Below are 17,315 nucleotides of genomic sequence, written 5' to 3'. Positions count from 1 at the left end.
CTTGGGATCACTGGCATCCAAGCCTATTCCTTAGGCTCAGTTATTAGGCAGTTCCTAGATAAGACTAGTATTGATCCAGCAATACTGACCCAGCATATTAATTTTATCCCATAGATATACTCACATTCATGTGAAATAATGTTATCTACAGGGTTCTTCATTACAACATTGTAATAGCAAAAACTGGAAACAACATAAATATCTACAAGTAGAGGACTGGTTGAATGACTTATATCCATATTAGGGGCTGTTATTTAGATGTTGAAATAATAATAAGGCTCTTTATATTCTGATAACAAAAATATTCAAGGTGTGCACTCAGTATAAAAGCAAAGTACAGAGTACTGTGCATATTGATGCCTCCGTTTGAGTAAAATGAGGGAAAAATTACCTTTTTTGTTTGTTATACGTAAGATAACTCTGGAAAAATACAGAAAATAAATAATATTGATTGGGACAAGGGAAAATAGGTGGCTCGGGACAGGAAGGAGTGGGAGACTTCTTAGTAATGCCTTTTATATATTGTTGAAATTTGAACCATGTGGTAACTATTGAATTTAAAATTTTATGGTTGATCTAGAAGTATATTACATTTCCTTCCTTCTTTGAACCTCAAGCTACTCTTAACATTTAATGTTATTATATATTCAGATCAGTATGGAATAAGATGACATACCATCTGTTATCATTTATGTCCATATTTTAGTTTTCCAATAAATTTCAAGCTAAATTATGACAACTGTACATCTATATTTTTTAAAAAGATTACTGTCAGAGCACATAACATTATGAATATAGTAAGCACTTCATAGATACCTGCCAAGTTTATTTGAATTATCTGTACTTATCTGTAACACTAGAACAGTCCCTATAGTAGAACAAATTTGGCAAATTACTAAAACTCTTAGTAATTGCACAATTACTCAGGAAGTCACCAGAGGAGGAAAGGATAATAGTAAATTATAATAAATATGTAAATTTTTTAAAGACTTGAATTTACATAATACAATTTTTTTTTACTCAAATAAATCAGGAGAAGTATATAATATGTTTTGAAAGAATTCTTGGTAAATGGGTGAAATTTTTAAAGTTTTGATGTTCAAAGCTTAAACTTAATTTAGCTTAAGAATTCACTTACAGACTCTTAAAGTCTCTGATGTGCTTAGAAATCAATAAACATTTGAGTGTCTGCTATGACCCTGTTCTATACTAGGCCCTGTGGATACAATTATGAGCCAAAACGAACATGATTTCACGTTTGATAAACATACAGCCTGGTGAGAGAGATGAGTATTAATCAGATAGGTATTTCATCATTGAAAAATTACAAATAAAGTAAATGTTTTAATGAGAAGGGACAGGTTCTCTGATGACATATGTAAAAGGAATCTGCTGTAGGTGTAGAGATCAGGGAAAATTTCCAGGTTTTCTAGTTATTTATTGCTGTGTAGCAAATCACCCCAAAACTAAGTGGCTTTAAACTATTGATAAAATTTATTCTCCTCTTGAGAAACCTGTTATGCAGGTCAGGAAGCAACAGTTAGAACTGGACATGGAACAACAGACTGGTTGCAAATAGGAAAAGGAGTACGTCAAGGCGTATATATATTGTCACCTTGCTTATTTAACTTATATACAGAGTACATCATGTGAAACGCTGGGCTAGAAGAAGCACAAGCTGAAATCAAGATTGCCGGGAGAAATATCAGTAGCCTCAGATACGAAGAAGACATCACCCTTATGACAGAAAGCAAAGAGGAATTAAAAAGCCTCTTGGTGAAAGTGAAAAAGGAGAGTGAAAAAGTTGGCTTAAAACTCAACATTCAGAAAACTAAGATCATGGCATCCAGTCCAGTCACTTCATGGAAATAGATGGGGAAACAGTGGAAACAGTGGCTGACTTTATTTTGGGGGACTCCAAAATCACTGCAGATGGTGACTGCAGCCATGAGATTAAAAGACGCTTACTCCTGGGAAGGAAAGTTATGACCAACCTAGACAGCATGTTAAAAACCAGAGACATTACTTTGTCAACAAAGGTCCATCTAGTCAAGGCTATGATTTTTCCAGTGGTCATGTATGGATGTGAGAGTTGGACTATAAAGAAAGCTGAGAAAGCTTTCTTTCAGCTAAAGAAAGCTGAAGAATTGATGCTTTTGAACTGTGGTGTTGGAGAAGACTCTTGAGAGTCCCTTGGACTGCAAGGAGATCCAGCTAGTCCATCCTAAAGGAGATCAGTCCTGGGTGTTCATAGGAAGGACTGATGTTGAAGCTGAAACTCCAATACTTTGGCCACTGGATGTGAAGAGCTGACTCATTTGAAAAGACCCTGATGCTGGGAAAGATTGAGGGTAAGAGGAGAAGGGAACGACAGAGGATGAGATGGCTGGATGGCATCACCGACTCAATGGACATGAGTTTGGGTGAACTCCGGGGGTTGGTGATGGACAGGGAGGCCTGGCGTGCTGCGGTTTATGGGGTCGCAAAGAGTCGGACACACGACTGAGCGACTGAACTGAACTGAACTGAATTCTCTGTGAGTCGACTGGGTGATTTTTTTGCTTATCTTGCCTGAGCTTAGTTCTGAGGCTGCTTTCAGCTCATGGCCACGTTGGAGGATGGGCCTCCTGCACCCTTGGTCTTTCTTACCAGGCTTCTTTTTGGCTTTGTGGTCCCCGAACCAAGAGGGTAAAGATACAGGCTGCAAGGATATTTGAGGTCTAGGCTCTGAAACTTGCACAATATCTTTGTGCCAGCAAGTGAACTAGCTAGTTTAGAATCAAGGGATGAGGAGTCAAGTCCACCTCTTGAAGAACTGAGCTACAGAGAATTTGTGGCCATGTTTTTCAGTCTACTACAATTGATCAGATAACTGCTGCTGCTGCTAAGTTGCTTCAGTCGTGTCCGACTCTGTGCGACCCCATAGACGGCAGCCCACCAGGCTCTCCCGTCCCTGGGATTCTCCAGGCAAGAACACTGGAGTGGGTTGCCATTTCCTTCTCCAATGCATGAAAGTGAAAAGTGAAAGTGAAGTTGCTCAGTCATGTCCGACTCTTCTCGACCCCATGGACTGCGACCCATGGACTGCAGCCTACCAGGCTCTTCTGTCCATGGGATTTTCTAGGCAAGAGTACTGGAGTGGGGTGCCATTGCCTTCTCCAATGATAGGTGTGTCCTAAGGATTGTTTAAGAATTAAAAATGAAACATGAATAAAATACAGTAATTTATAAGTTGCCGTTTTTTCCTTTTCCTTGAAGCACCTGGTATTTGTGAATTGTCATTCCATTTTTTCACAGAGATAAGTATTCATAATATTCTTTCCTATGGTTTAAAAATGAATCATTATTAAATAAATGAAATATAAAAAGAAGAGTCTTACCTAATTGGAGAGGAAGAAGCAAGTCACTTGGGTTTAGAAGTAATTTTTACCCTTTCTAAATTTGTAATAAAAAACATGTATTTTATAGTCAGAAAAGAAATAATACTGTGTCAGTGTATCTCCATGCAGCTATGAATATCTGTAAGCACAGAAATTAATTCAGTAGTGAAAAATCTCAGGGAAGTCAGGCTTTTCTTTGTAGTTATTTTGTAACTTTGCTCTCATGTTTCTTTTAACTATGCTTTAAAGGTGATTTGTTTCCAGCTCAAAGTTTGCCCTTTAGGATAATTTTGAATGAATGAATAAATATGTAAAGCAAATGACAAAGATATTAGCTATCTGGAATTTTGTTTTTTTGCAGGAAGCATCACAAGAAAACAAAAGTATTTAATTTCCTTGGAAAGTTTTTTTATGAGCAGTAATCTAACTTCTTTCCCCAATATTTTCTACATTATAAGAATGATAAGAATGCTGCTTTTCTTCTGATGGAAAGTGACAGGCTAATCGTCAGTCTACCCAGAGTGAAGTGGACAGAGTCCGCATTGATCATGGCATCTCAGCTCCAAGAAGAATGTATTGCATTTATTATAGAAAATTTCTCCAAGATCATTCAAAGTGAAAATTTTGCTCTTCTCTTACAGGTACTATGTCTAAAATTATATCCTATATTTAGTCCCATCTTTGTGTTTTGATTATAATTATGTAAGAGTTTTCAAATGCAGGTTCCCTTTGATTAAATTAGTATGACTTAAGTAAATTCCATACCAGATGGCATGTTTGCCTAGGATTTAGGGCAGTGATGGACAGGATTTTTGGCTCATACATAAGATAATGAAGGGAGGAGGGGTCAGGTTGGAGTGCCTTGGCAAGGCACAATGTAACTATAGCCAACTCCAGTCCTCAATCAGCTAAGCCGTACTTCAGAAACTGAAGTCATAAAGATTTTGTTTTGAGCAGTAATACAATTATGGTCCATGCAAAATTCTCTGTCTTACTGGGACCCACATTCTCTAAATTTAGTTACTAAAGAACTTTTATTACTTATTTCTAGGCTCTGTCTTAGCACTGTTTTGGCTCTTGAGAACAGTGTGTGTGTGCGCGCATGCAGATATTTTTAACAGAGGAAAGGGGTTAGTATAATGATAATAGTTATTATATTATTATTAACAGAAGAAATAAGATTTCTGATTGAATTCATACAGCCAGTTATGATGAATGGCCAGATGTTATGCCAGACTTCCACATTTCTTACACATATTCCTATTAAACGTCAATTTCTGTGTTTTATAGTCACAAGCAATGAGTAGCACATCTGATCTGTTGGACAAAATTTTAAAAGCTGTTGAAGAAAACATTACCACTGAGAATAGTTGCTCGCTTCTTATGGCTCTGGACACATTACTGAACTCTGACAGTACAAAAGAAATGGTATTAAATGTCATAAAAATTAATTAAAATGATAGAATATTTAAAGTGTTATAAGATTTTTATATACATATTTTAAATGTTGCATGATTCATTAAAACTAAGTGTTTGATACCTGGGGGTTGGTTATAGTCTGTAGTTTTATGTATACTTGGAATTTCTTATAATGCATGATTTTAAAAATTTCATTTACCTCTAAATGGACTTACTATAATTATAGAAGTTTAGAAATTTAGAAGTTTGGCTGGCTAATTCTAAGCATAGTTTGGTAGCAATATTAATTGGTGCAGCATAACTTTAGTATTTCTCCCCAGTCACTCCATTAAATTTCCTAAATTAAAACTTAAAGAATTTTAAAGAATGTTTTAGAGTTTTAATCATCAGTGTCTTTTAATTTTATAATGTAATTTTAAATTCCTTTTTGTCTTAAGAAAAAAATCATTTACAGTTGGATTGACTGGGAAAAAGCAAAATTGAAATATATTTTATTTTTAAACAGTTCATAAGTGGTAATAAATAAGCTAATTGCAAATATTGACAATTTGTTCAACAAGAATGACAAAAAATCATCATCACATTTATTATTACTGCATAGGGTATTTGACCTTGTAATGTCATAGTTGATTTGAAAAGGATGTGGAAGGTATTTATATAAAGGTTATTGGTAGTTTAAACAGTGTTTGATTAAAAGGACAAGACTGAAAGAATAAGGTTCATGTTCACTATAAAATTCTGTTGTTGAAGAGTAAGCCTTCATAAATAACTTGTACCCTACGATCTTAAAAATCTAAGTGATGACATCATTGATCTAGCTTAGGAGTAAGTAGATTCGGAAAGGAATAATGACTGGTTGCTATGACAATGTGGCTCTCACCAGCTGCTGATTTGTTGCCTGAACACAGGGTTTTACGTGCAAGATCCAGGCTCTGCGTGATAAGCTGTGGATCTTCCTGGTTCGGTCTTTCTATGCTGTTCGTCACACAGAAAGCTGGAAGCTGATGAGCACAGATGATCAACAGAAAATCCAAGCAGGTATGTTAGCCTTGAGATTTTTTATTCCTATAATTGTGACAAGGGGTATTTTAAAGGAGTTCCAATAAGTGGTAGGGTTAACATTTATTTGCTTCTGTTCGATAATAGCCTGCTAATTGAAACTAGTGATAGTATGTTTGGGCAGTTTTAATAAATCATGCTTTTTTTTTGTTCTTCGAAAATGAAACTCATTTCCTTTATACATGCATATATAATTCTACTTTGTATTAGCAAGTGTTCTAGCAAATTTGCTTAAAAGCATTCTTGTAGAGAGATGAGAAGTATAGAAAATGTAACCCATACAGAACAGATAACCAAACATACTTTCTCTCCCTTTCAAAATATATTTTTCCATAAAGATTTTCTATCTTCCTTTGCATAAGCTACCCTTTCTTGTGGTTTTGCTTAGATTAGATGGCTTTATTTCACGATTGATTGGTTCAGTGATATGATGTGTGCTATTGCGGAGTGTCCCTCAGGAGCTGCACAGTGGTCTTTGACATTTAATAGGTACCATTTGAAATATTAGCATTAAACAAAGGAGGTATACTGCTCAGAATGGGTTCAAAATGTTACAATAGAAAATTGAGGGTGTGGAACTAAAAATGGCTTCATGACTATTTTTGGATTAAAGCAGGTACCTTAGGAAAAATATTGACAGATTCAGTAAGTTTATTTTTTAAAACATTTTAAGAGACTGTATTTTATGAAGCAAACATTTCTGTACTATAAAACATGGAAGACATGTGATATAATATATTCTTGATAATACATGGATATATTAAATTCTTTAATGGTTTAGTCAGAATATGATTTACTCTGTCTTGTGTTAGGAGTATAACATGCTAGTGTAGCTAGATGTAATCTCAGGAATACTTTGCAAAGAAATCCAACAAAATAATAAAACAAAATCTATGAAACAACAAAGTCATGACAAGATCTTTAGAAATTGGAATTTTTTTCCTGTGACTATTTCTGTACTGATTTTTAGATGATAGTTCATCTGTATGATTCAGTGTGAAAAAATAAGATCAGCATTCCATGTGTAGGTGTCAGTCAACTCTCTTCTGTTTGAGAGTAAACTTTGTTTTTCTTCATTTTTTAAAGGATTTCATAGTTAAGTTGGGTCCTGAATAATCTTCTTTATCTTAGTTCTACAGAGTGCTAATATAAAATACCTGTAAATACCAACATTTATATACACATATCTACAACAAAATGTTATTGGCATTCCAACTAATTGTCAAAAAGAACTTTTCAATCTACTACATCAGTGTAAAAATAATTTTTAAAATCTTAAATATGTTGAATTATAATGAGTCCTGACCTATGCGTAATAACTGCATTGGGAAATCCCAGATAAAGGAGTAATTCTGGGTTCTCTTTTTTATAACATTTCTTATGTTCTAGTTTCAGTACTGATCTTTGGGAGAAATCTTATATTAATTTCTACCTGTATATTTTTGTGCAGTCATTTGCTGACCACAAACCAGTCCTTGTAATGCTATTTCTAGGAACCTGCTTTGTCTTACAACATAATTCCTATAGAACAGAGATAGTAGAAGGTGTATGGTAGAATTACAGATAATATAATGTGTTTTTCATCAGCTGTTTTAATAAAAATAAATTTGGAAATTACATATATTTCTTCAAAATATATTTTAAAGCTACATAACCTTCAAAAGGAAGAAATCCATTAGCTAAACTATATTTATAGCTCTTGTATCATTATTCCTATATTTTTCCCTGACGTCATTTAAATTCTTATTTGAAGAACATCAACTGAGTTCCCCAATAATTCCCACATAAACCTAAATCTATAAAATGAATTTTTATGTAATTATAAAAAGAATGATATAAGTTTAAGGATTGTCTTATGTTTTATTTTCAACAAAACCTTATTTTTTTCTCTTTACTCTTTCCTCCTGACATACCTGCAAAATTAGAAAATTTTAACAGTGTTTTAATTTTTGGGGATAGAAATTTTCTCATATTTAATAGTTTATAAAATATTACATTTGCCACAATCTGTGATTTTTTTTTAATTTAGAAAACCAGCTAAATGGAAGTTATCTCTAAAAATTTCACAACTTGAGAAAATTCTAGGTTTTTGTAAATGTACAAATCTTCTCCACAAGGCTATATGTTTCTCATGTATTAATTTTAATAACATAAAATCCATAGGAACAAGAAAATAAGATTCAAAATAAATTTCTTTAAGATAACTTCTAAAGCAGGTAGTTATTTAGTATATTAGATTGGTTTCAGCTTTTTAAAAGTTATTTCCATCAAAATGTAACCATTTTCTGCTGATATATTATTATCCTTTTACTTCTGTGGTAATAAGAGTGCTTCCTATAAAAATAAATTGCATTTTTTCCCCTACAGCTGCATTTGACAAAGGTGATGACCGAAGACTTGGCAAAAAGCCTATATTCAGTAGCTCTCAGGTAAACTTCTACAGTTTTATAAGCCCAGATGAAAAATAATTTAAATTTTATTATTTTATATTTCAGAATAATTTTTAAAAATTTATTCATTAACTAAAGCTGTTCCTGTATGGAAATAATTTTGAGTCTTTTTTAAATCAAGTAAACAGTTTTAAATTTTTAAGTGATATGAATTTTTTATATCCAGTTGACATGGGAAGTGAAATGTTGTCTACCTTTTTTATTTCCTTGAAAACTTTTTTGGCAACTAGCATATTGGAACTATTCCAGATCAGAAATTGTCCAGAATTCTAAATCCATTTCCATGTCTATTTTTGTAATTAACCTACTTCTTAAAAAGGTTTTAGTTGTCCCAGTTTTCTCTAAACTAAGATTTTAATCCACATAAGGTGTTTTTGGTGTAGGAAAGACAATTAACATCAAGAGTACAGTTGTGTTCACTTTAAAAGTTACTTGGTGTACTTATATGAGGTAACTGAAATAGTCAAACTCTTAAAAACAAAGCAGAATGGTGGCTGCCAGGGTCTGGGGAGACAAGGCAAAGGGGAATAATTATTCAGTGAGGATAAAGTTTCAGTTTCGCAAGGTGAAAAAGTTCTAGAGGTTTGTTGCACAGCAAGGCATATATAGTCAACCTGACTGTACTGCTCAGTTAAAAATAATTAAGATGGTAAGTTTTATGTGATTTGTTTTTTACCACATTTACACATACACACACATACACACACACGTTATTAATGATGGTTAGAGTTTCAGTCTAGCTAACTTAATATATGTGAAGTACAAAATTATACTAACCTAGACATGCATTCCAATGATATGGAGACATACACGGAGAGTTCCAGTTTGAAATGCAAAGAATATATTGCCCTTGCAAGAATGGAATAGGGTATCTTTTCTTCCTTATCAGCTAGTAGATAGGAACTCATACAACTCCAAGCCACAACCAGTAGCTCTCATGGCTGTGGCAGAGGTCAAGCTCTAAATGTCTTGGGTGAAAAACTGTGGGACACTGGAGCTTTTTACTAGTACACCTCCTAGGACTATTTCCCTAAGTCTATTTCATAACATACTAGCTCCATCATTTAAAAAGTTAAAATATAGTAACAACAGTGTAAAGGAATAGTACTAGACCTGAAAGTGTGTCTAAGAGGAAGGCTTTAGAGAGTTACTCTTTTTCTTTATCATGTGGTGACCATTCCTAATTGGTCAATTGTATATAAGAAACATATGTAAACTTTGTAGATATAAATCACAGATTGTCTAAAAATGTATATACATTGAATTCTCACCATGTAATGTTAATGGTGAAATTTCTAAAGGAGTATAGTTACTCCATATACTATATAAATACTTTAAAATAGATAGACTCAAGGATAGAGTAAATTAAGTAAGATTAGTTTTAAGGGTGGGAAGAGTCTAACATCAGAGTCTTCCTGGTCTTAAGTATTAAAAATAGAGAAATTTATTTTTTGAGCTAAGATTTGATCAAGAAAACAAAAAGCGAGGACCAAGCCTATTTGAAGTTTACAAGTATTACACAGAATCCTAGTATACTCCACTGAATGGGACCAGTCTCTACCCCTAAATATGCATAATCTGAGGCCCAGAGATGTTAATAATGAGTTCTTAAATATCTGAGATTTTTTTCTCCAATTAGAAGCGAAGTTAGAATAAGAATCTAATTATTCTTTATACCTTGCTTTTTGCTAAACTTAACTAGCTTATTTATTATTTATGTATATATGTATGTGTATGTGAATATAAACACACACTTACCTATACGTTATTTTTATCTTAAACAAATTTTCATTGTAAATAGAAGCTTTCTATATTTAGAAATAACTAGACCTTGAACTGTATGTCAATATATGTTCAAGGTTGATAACCATCATCACTTGTTCTTTGAGTACCCAGTGTGTGATGGGCATGGTGCAAAGGGATCAAAGAAGAAGACAATATGGGTTCTTTCTCATACCTCTACAATCTCATAACAGCCTTCCAAAGGAGGGGGGCGGGCAGTATTTACATAAAAAATGGCAATATATTCTTAAAACTTTATTCTGTAATTCATACCAGTTATTCCCTTCCATACAAGGTTGGTTCTAACCAAAATGATAAAGTAGGTGAATTGTCTTTAGTCCCCTTCTATTTTCCTCTTTTTACCTATTTCATTTGTTTTTAAGACCCCTTTTCTTTTCTCCAGACAACCAATACTATATTAAGATGCTGTGGGCGGTGTTTATGGGTTTGGGTTTTTTTTTTTTGCTTTTCCCCTTCCCCAAAAACCAAACTTTTCAGATGTCAATGTGTTATTTCCAAGGAGCTTCCCTCTGGCCCTTGCCTCCAGAGGACTAAATATTCAGTGATAAAGTTTCTGGCATTTGGTATATAGGATTGAAGAGAGAATTTTTGGTGAAAAATCATTATAATGTCCTTCAGAGTTTACCATATAATGACTACCTGCTTAAAGCAGTAAATCTTGAGCTCAAGTCCTAGTTCAATCCCTTTTCATCATGTACATGCATGTGAGTGCTAAGTCACTTCAGTCATGTCTGATTCTTTGCGACCCTATGGATTGTAGCCTGCCAGGCTTCTCTGTCCATGGAATTTTCCAAGCAAGAATACTGGAGTGGGCTGCCGTGCCCTCCTCCAGGAGATCTTCCTGACCCGGATACCGAACCTGTGTCTCTTACATCTCTTGCATTGGCAGGTGGGTTCTTTACCACTAGCATCACCTGGGAAGCCCATGGCCTTGGGTAAATTACATACCTGCCTTAACCCCCGGTTTCTTGTCTAAGAAATGGAGATAGCAGGAGATATCTTACAGAATTGTTGTGAGGAATAAGTGAGATGATACATGAAAAGCATTTTAGCACAAAGCCTGGGAATGGGCCCTCAAAAAATGTGGGATACTATCATTTACCCAAGGCATCCTAATACCATTAAGTGTTAATCTCTACCATAATTTCATAAAGTTAAATAGTATGCCTTTTTAAAAGTAGAATTTCCTATTAATTGTTGTTTGTTGTATTTCAGATTTGATTAAGGTAAGGTGGTCAAAGACACATTTAAGTGATCCAAGATAATTCAAGTTTTAAGTGGCCCTAAGTCATAATGTGAATTTTGCTGCTTTTTCCTCTTTGAAAAACTGGCTATTGAAACATAAAGCATTATGTGTCAAAGACTTTTGTCAAAATACAAAGTTTTTTTTTTCTTTTTTGTAGCAAAGGAAACAGGTTTCTGACTATGGTGCTATAAAAAACAAATCCTCTGGAAGAAGTAACAAGAAAGAGTGTCTGAGTTATCTCTCTATTCATCAGAAGATGAAATCTGATGGATTAGGAGCATCTGGACATTCATCAAGTACTAATAGAAATTCTATAAATAAAACTTTGAAGCAGGATGATTTAAAGGAAAAGGATCCAAAACCAGCATCCAAGAGTACAAAAGAATTAAAAACTGTGGGGAAAAATGTTTCTGGAAAGCCCAAAGCTATCATAAAGCCCAAAACGGAAAACGGTGATAATGCAGAGTCAACAAACCTGTCACCTAGACAAGTTGTGGAAAGATCAGCAACAGCAGCAGCAAATGAACAGAAAAATTCAGGAAATGGAAAAGGAGTGAGAAATCAAGAAGAGCAAATTACAGGTGCTAGACCCAAGGTACTCACTGGAAATTTAAATGTGCAAGCCAAAGCAAAGCCTCTGAAGAAAGTGACAGGCAAAAATTCTCCACACCTCCGAATTGCAGGGCCCTCCAGCAGATCTACAAATTCAAGTATGGAATTACTGACTACCACTGACTGTCTGGATGAACCAAAAGAAAATGGGTCAATGAAAGAGAAGCTTTCTGGTCATAAACCTTCCTCTTGTGACTCTCGAGGACAGACTGTGAAAAACAATGTAGGAGGTATCAAAACTTCCACTGTAGGTGAGTTTTAGCACTCTAATACTTTTATTTAGTTTCAAATGCCAAAAAGAATTTAGTTACATATATTTATGCAAACTGAGGAGAAAGTTTTTCTCACTCTAACATTTAATTTTGTATATATGACCAGTGAATTTATACATAATTATTACATGTTTATTGTTTAATCTCATGACTCACTCATCTTCATTTACAGCAATGAAATCTCGACCTGTTTCAAAAGATACCAATGGAATTTCCAATAAAAAAAGCACTCATGAACAGGAATCTAATACACATAACAGGTAAGTCTTCATTATTTTACCTAGACATTAGCTTTCTCTGGAAGTCAATCATATACTAACTTCTAGCTAAATATTGTTAAAATATTTTTCCTTAGAAAATTTGATATATTTACATAATGATACTTTAAAACTTATTATATAAAATGATAGAAGAATAATGTATCCTTGTGGCACCTAATGGAGAAGGCAATGGCACCCCAACTCCAGTATTCTTGCCTGGAAAATCCCATGGACGGAGGAGCCTGGTAGGCTGCGGTCCGTGGGGTCGCAAAGAGTCGGACATGACTGAGCAACTTCACTTTCACGCGTTGGAGAAGGAAATGGCAACCCACTCCAGTGTTCTTGCCTGGAGAATCCCGGGGACGGCGGAGCCTGGCAGGCTGCTGTCTATGGGGTCGCACAGAGTCGGACACGACTGAAGCGACTTAGCAGCAGCAGTGGCACCTAATTATGCATTGCTTTCCCATAGTTGAGCTACAGTTTTATAAACTTAAACACAAGCATATGACTTTTTCTATTTTCAGAAAAGGGATATTTTTTACTTCTTTGAGAAAAAGTATTTTTGTTTTTTTTTTAATTGAAGTTTAATTGATTTACAGTGTTGTGAAAAACTATATTTCATGCATGGGTCTTTTAAAAAATTATGTTTCGGAGTCTCAGTGTAGTACTGAACACAATTTTTCTTAGTGTGCTAATGAAGATCACCAGCAAAGGATACAGTGATCCAGTACCACAGGCAATTTTAAAAAAAAGAGGAAATGGCAATGGATGTGCTACAACTCAGCAGAGGACAAAGAATGCCACAGCTAATCTTGCTAAAACTCAAGGTAAAGTTGAAATACACCTAAGTTTTACTTCTTTGTTTAAATGAAATAAGGCAGAACTCTGATTCTGGAACTTCAGCAACAAATAAGCAAAATATAACATGACTTCACTCATTTTAAATTAATTTCATACTTCAGAGACAAGATTTTATTCTTCCACTTTTCAGACAAGTATTTTGGTATTTTGGGGTATAAGTTTACTCTTTATTTTTTTTTGTGAAAATCATATTAAGGGAGTCACTAGGTTATCTGCATTTCTGGTCCTTCTATATATTACGCCTGTGTTTCTTCAAAGCTTCACTGATAACTCTAAGAATTACATCTGCAAAGCCAACACTAAAGAGCTCTTTAAAAACTAATGGTACTATCTAGAGAGCTGCAATACAGAGGGAGGGAGAACTTTCCCTCTAGACTCTGTGCTGTGCCTATTGTTTCCCATGTTCTAAGAAAGAGAAGAATACTGATCAGATTGCATAATTTGCTAATATAATAACAGATTTTAAAAATGAATTTGCTTCACGCATTAAGCATTCACATATGTAAGAGCAGTTTGTAAAATGCTAAACACAGTTCTGAGGTAGGTAATGAATTAATACTGAAAGTAAATTTTAAAATAAGCCAGAGAAAATTTGTTCATGTTCTAGTAACAGGCAAAAATTAAACATTTAAAAAGATTTGGTAATTCTGTTTGACAGTTTTAAATGCTCAAAATATCATCTCTAGAACTTCAACCATTATAAACAAGTGAATTCTCAAAATCATTCCTCTTTCCTTCCAGTAACCAGCTTTAGTTTCAACTGCAGATCTAAGTTGTTAACCCTAATGAGCTATAGTAATAATGATCTGGTTATGAGAAATAAATTAGTTTTGTTACTGTTGGAAGAAAAAATTGCAACAATTTCAACATTTCTATTTTGTATTCAGTTTGAGTCTCCTTTTCAATTGTGTGGAACAGTCTGTTTTCCGCCCCTAGAACTTCAAAGGGAAGACCCTTACTACTCTCTTGGCATAAGAAAGCCAGATTTTTCTACCTGCATATATTTATGCAAATCCAATTCTGGCATAAGGCTCAATGCTCTTTGCTTGAAGAATAGAGAGCCTATTTTAATAATTTTACTTAAGATGCTGCAATAGGTTCTCTATTGAAGTAAAACAATATTTTTTTGTAGTAAAAAATATTTTTTATTTTATCAAGTCACTAACTCCTAATTTTTAATTGTCCATTTGATCTTATGTTACCATTTCATTATGTTATCTTTTTGTTTCTTTTAAAGGATTTTAAAAACCATATTGAATTTCACTCACAAACTGGAAGATATATTTTTAAATTTTCTTTTCTTAGGATCCCAAGGATCACCAAATTCAGTAAAATCTTCAGTCTCTTCAAGGCAATCTGATGAAAATATGACAAAATTGGACCACGGTGTAACTACAGATAAACAAACACCTAAGAGAAAAATTGTCAAGCAAGGACAAACAACTTTGCCTAAGATTAGTGCAAAAACAGTCACAATGCCTAAAAACCTAAATCAATCTAAAAAAGGTGAAAATTTGAATAATAAAGATTCAAAACCGAAAACACTTCCTGGACAGGTTATACCGAAGACTCTGCCTTCTTCTCAGAGACCTTTAAAAAGTGAACCATCTGTTGTCCAAAAAAGTGTGTTTCTTGACGTATGTGATAATAATAACAAAGGCAGCGTTTCTGAACAGAAGCCTCATGAACCTGTAACTAATCTCACAGCCAAAACCAGTGACGCAGAAGCATTTCAGTCACCATGCATACTCGACTCACAAAAGACACTGAACAATCAAGAAAAAGAGAAGTTTGTGTTAGAATGCAAAAATATTTCAAATCTGGATAAATTAATAAAACATGAACTGGAATCAAAACAGATATGTTCAGTTAAAAGTGAAACAAATGTTTCTGGTCACAAAAAAATAGATCACTGCACCACAGCTAAAATACCTTGTCATTCTGATGAGAGTGATAATGTTGATCCAAAATTTTATAGTAGCACTGTTCTAAAATCCATGATTTCAAATCCAAAAGAAAACTCTTTGAACTCTAATCCAGTTTGTGACTTTGACTCAGCACATGTAGAACAACTCCATTCAGAATCAGATAGGGAGAAGCAAGTAGGGAGAAAAGATACAAACCAAAAATTAAGCATTAAATGTATGAAAGATGTTTTACCTTGGGTTCCTGAAAAGACAAATGGTACCTTAAATTCTGGTCAAGATGACAGAAAATCTAAAATGCATGTAGAAAAAGAGACAATTCCTAGTCAGTTGTCTGATGACTCTGCCATGAATGAAGACAATCATGCTACAGTAGATTCACATATTTCCTCCAAGTGTTTTTTGGAACAAATACCAGGGAAAAATTCTCCTAAAGATACAGAAACAACAGAAACTCCAGAGAGCCACGAAACTTCAGAAGCGCCATTCATGAGTCACTGGAATTTGAGTACCAATGTTCTGCATCAGAGAGAGAGTCCTGAATCAGACAGTGGCAGTGCTACAACATCCTCTGATGACATAAAGCCCAGATCTGAAGACTATGATGCTGGAGGGTCTCAGGATGATGATGGGTCAAATGACAGAGGCGTTTCTAAATGTGGCACTATGCTGTGCCATGATTTTCTTGGAAGAAGTAGCAGTGATACCAGTACTCCTGAAGAATTAAAAATATATGATAGCAACTTAAGAATTGAAGTGAAAATGAAAAAGCAAAGTAGTAGTGATCTTTTCCAAGTTAATTCAACAAGTGATGATGAGATTCCTAGGAAAAGGCCGGAAATTTGGTCTCGATCTACAATAGTTCATGCTAGGGAAAAAGAAAATATTCCACGAGGCAGTGTCCAGTTTGTACAGGAGGTAGATCAGGTTTCTTCCTCAGCAGATGAAACAGAAGATGAAAGGTCTGAAGCTGAAAATGTTGCAGAAAATTTCTCTACATCTAACCCAGCTCTTCAGCAGTTTCAGGGGATAATTAATCTAGCTTTTGAAGATGCAACTGAAAATGAAAATCACGAGTTTCGTGTAACTAAAATTTTTAAAAGGTCTGTTTTACTTTCTGTAGATGAATGTGAAGAGATAGGATCTGATGAAGGGGAAGTCCATGCTTCTTTTCAACCTTCTGTAGATTCTCTTTCACCTTCTGATGTTTTTGATGGTGTTTCTCATGAACATCATGGAAGGATCTGTTACTCCAGATACTCACAAGGAAGTGAAGGTAGTGTTTTAGAATGCAGACAAAAGAAAAGCAATAGTATATATAAAAACAAAAGCTCCCCCTTGGGTCTTAGTAGCATTGACTTGTCAAGAAAAGATAAACAGAGTGCTTCAGCCACAGAGAAAAAGGGCACAACAGATGTCCTGTCCAAAGGAGGCAGACAGCTTCCTCCAGGAGATAAAAAAGTGTATAGTGGAAACAATGTGGATAATGACTTTGTGACACACAGCAAATTTTCAGATAGTGATATAAAATCTCAAGAAAGACCATGTCATTTGGAACTTCATCAAAGAGAATCCAATTCTGACATACCAAAGAACAGCTTCACAAAGTCTCTGGACTCCTGTCGGAGTCAAGTTCTGCCTCAGGAAGGTCAAGTGAAAGAAAGCCATTCTACAGCTACCGAAAAAGCTAATATTGCTTTATCTGCAGGTAATGTACAGAAATAGACATGATAAATTCATAGGAAAATGAGTTTATAGAATCTTAAAGTTGTCGGTAGCCCCTGAATGTTATATTTTTAGTTAGAATAACTGCTTAAGCAACAGATTCAAATTTTAAATGAAAACTGAAATTTCTTAGTAGAATGAAAATTAGCTAGTTGCTCTTAATTGTTCACTTAAAATCTTAGTGAAAAATTAACGTCTAATAAAAATTTTTGTTGTTTATTAGAGCTAACCTACTAAGAGATTTTACATGAAAGAATAAAGAGAAAAACATAGTTTGCCATTATTTAGTTATTTATGTCTAAT

The 17,315-nt window shown here is 34.3% G+C and overlaps 1 protein-coding gene across 3 annotated transcripts in view; it reads left to right on the top strand.

Moving 5' to 3' along the window:
- The window catches only part of BTBD8 (BTB domain containing 8), a 98,560-nt gene that overhangs the window by 70,318 nt on the left and 10,927 nt on the right, over nt 1-17,315 (top strand). For all 3 annotated transcript variants that reach the window (XM_081486394.1, XM_081486395.1, XM_081486392.1), the window contains exons 10-17: nt 3,839-4,021; nt 4,671-4,808; nt 5,708-5,837; nt 8,226-8,287; nt 11,515-12,220; nt 12,414-12,501; nt 13,189-13,328; nt 14,668-16,995. In XM_081486394.1, coding sequence (XP_081342520.1) covers nt 3,839-4,021; nt 4,671-4,808; nt 5,708-5,837; nt 8,226-8,287; nt 11,515-12,220; nt 12,414-12,501; nt 13,189-13,328; nt 14,668-16,995 — 3,775 coding nt within the window. The remainder of the gene's footprint in view (nt 1-3,838; nt 4,022-4,670; nt 4,809-5,707; nt 5,838-8,225; nt 8,288-11,514; nt 12,221-12,413; nt 12,502-13,188; nt 13,329-14,667; nt 16,996-17,315) is intronic.

The sequence above is a fragment of the Giraffa tippelskirchi genome, chromosome 5 (genome assembly GCF_054371585.1).
Source record: "Giraffa tippelskirchi isolate mGirTip1 chromosome 5, T2T-mGirTip1v1.2.pri, whole genome shotgun sequence".
Taxonomy (NCBI): Eukaryota; Metazoa; Chordata; class Mammalia; order Artiodactyla; family Giraffidae; genus Giraffa; species Giraffa tippelskirchi.
This window is presented reverse-complemented; position numbering and strand designations above follow the sequence as displayed.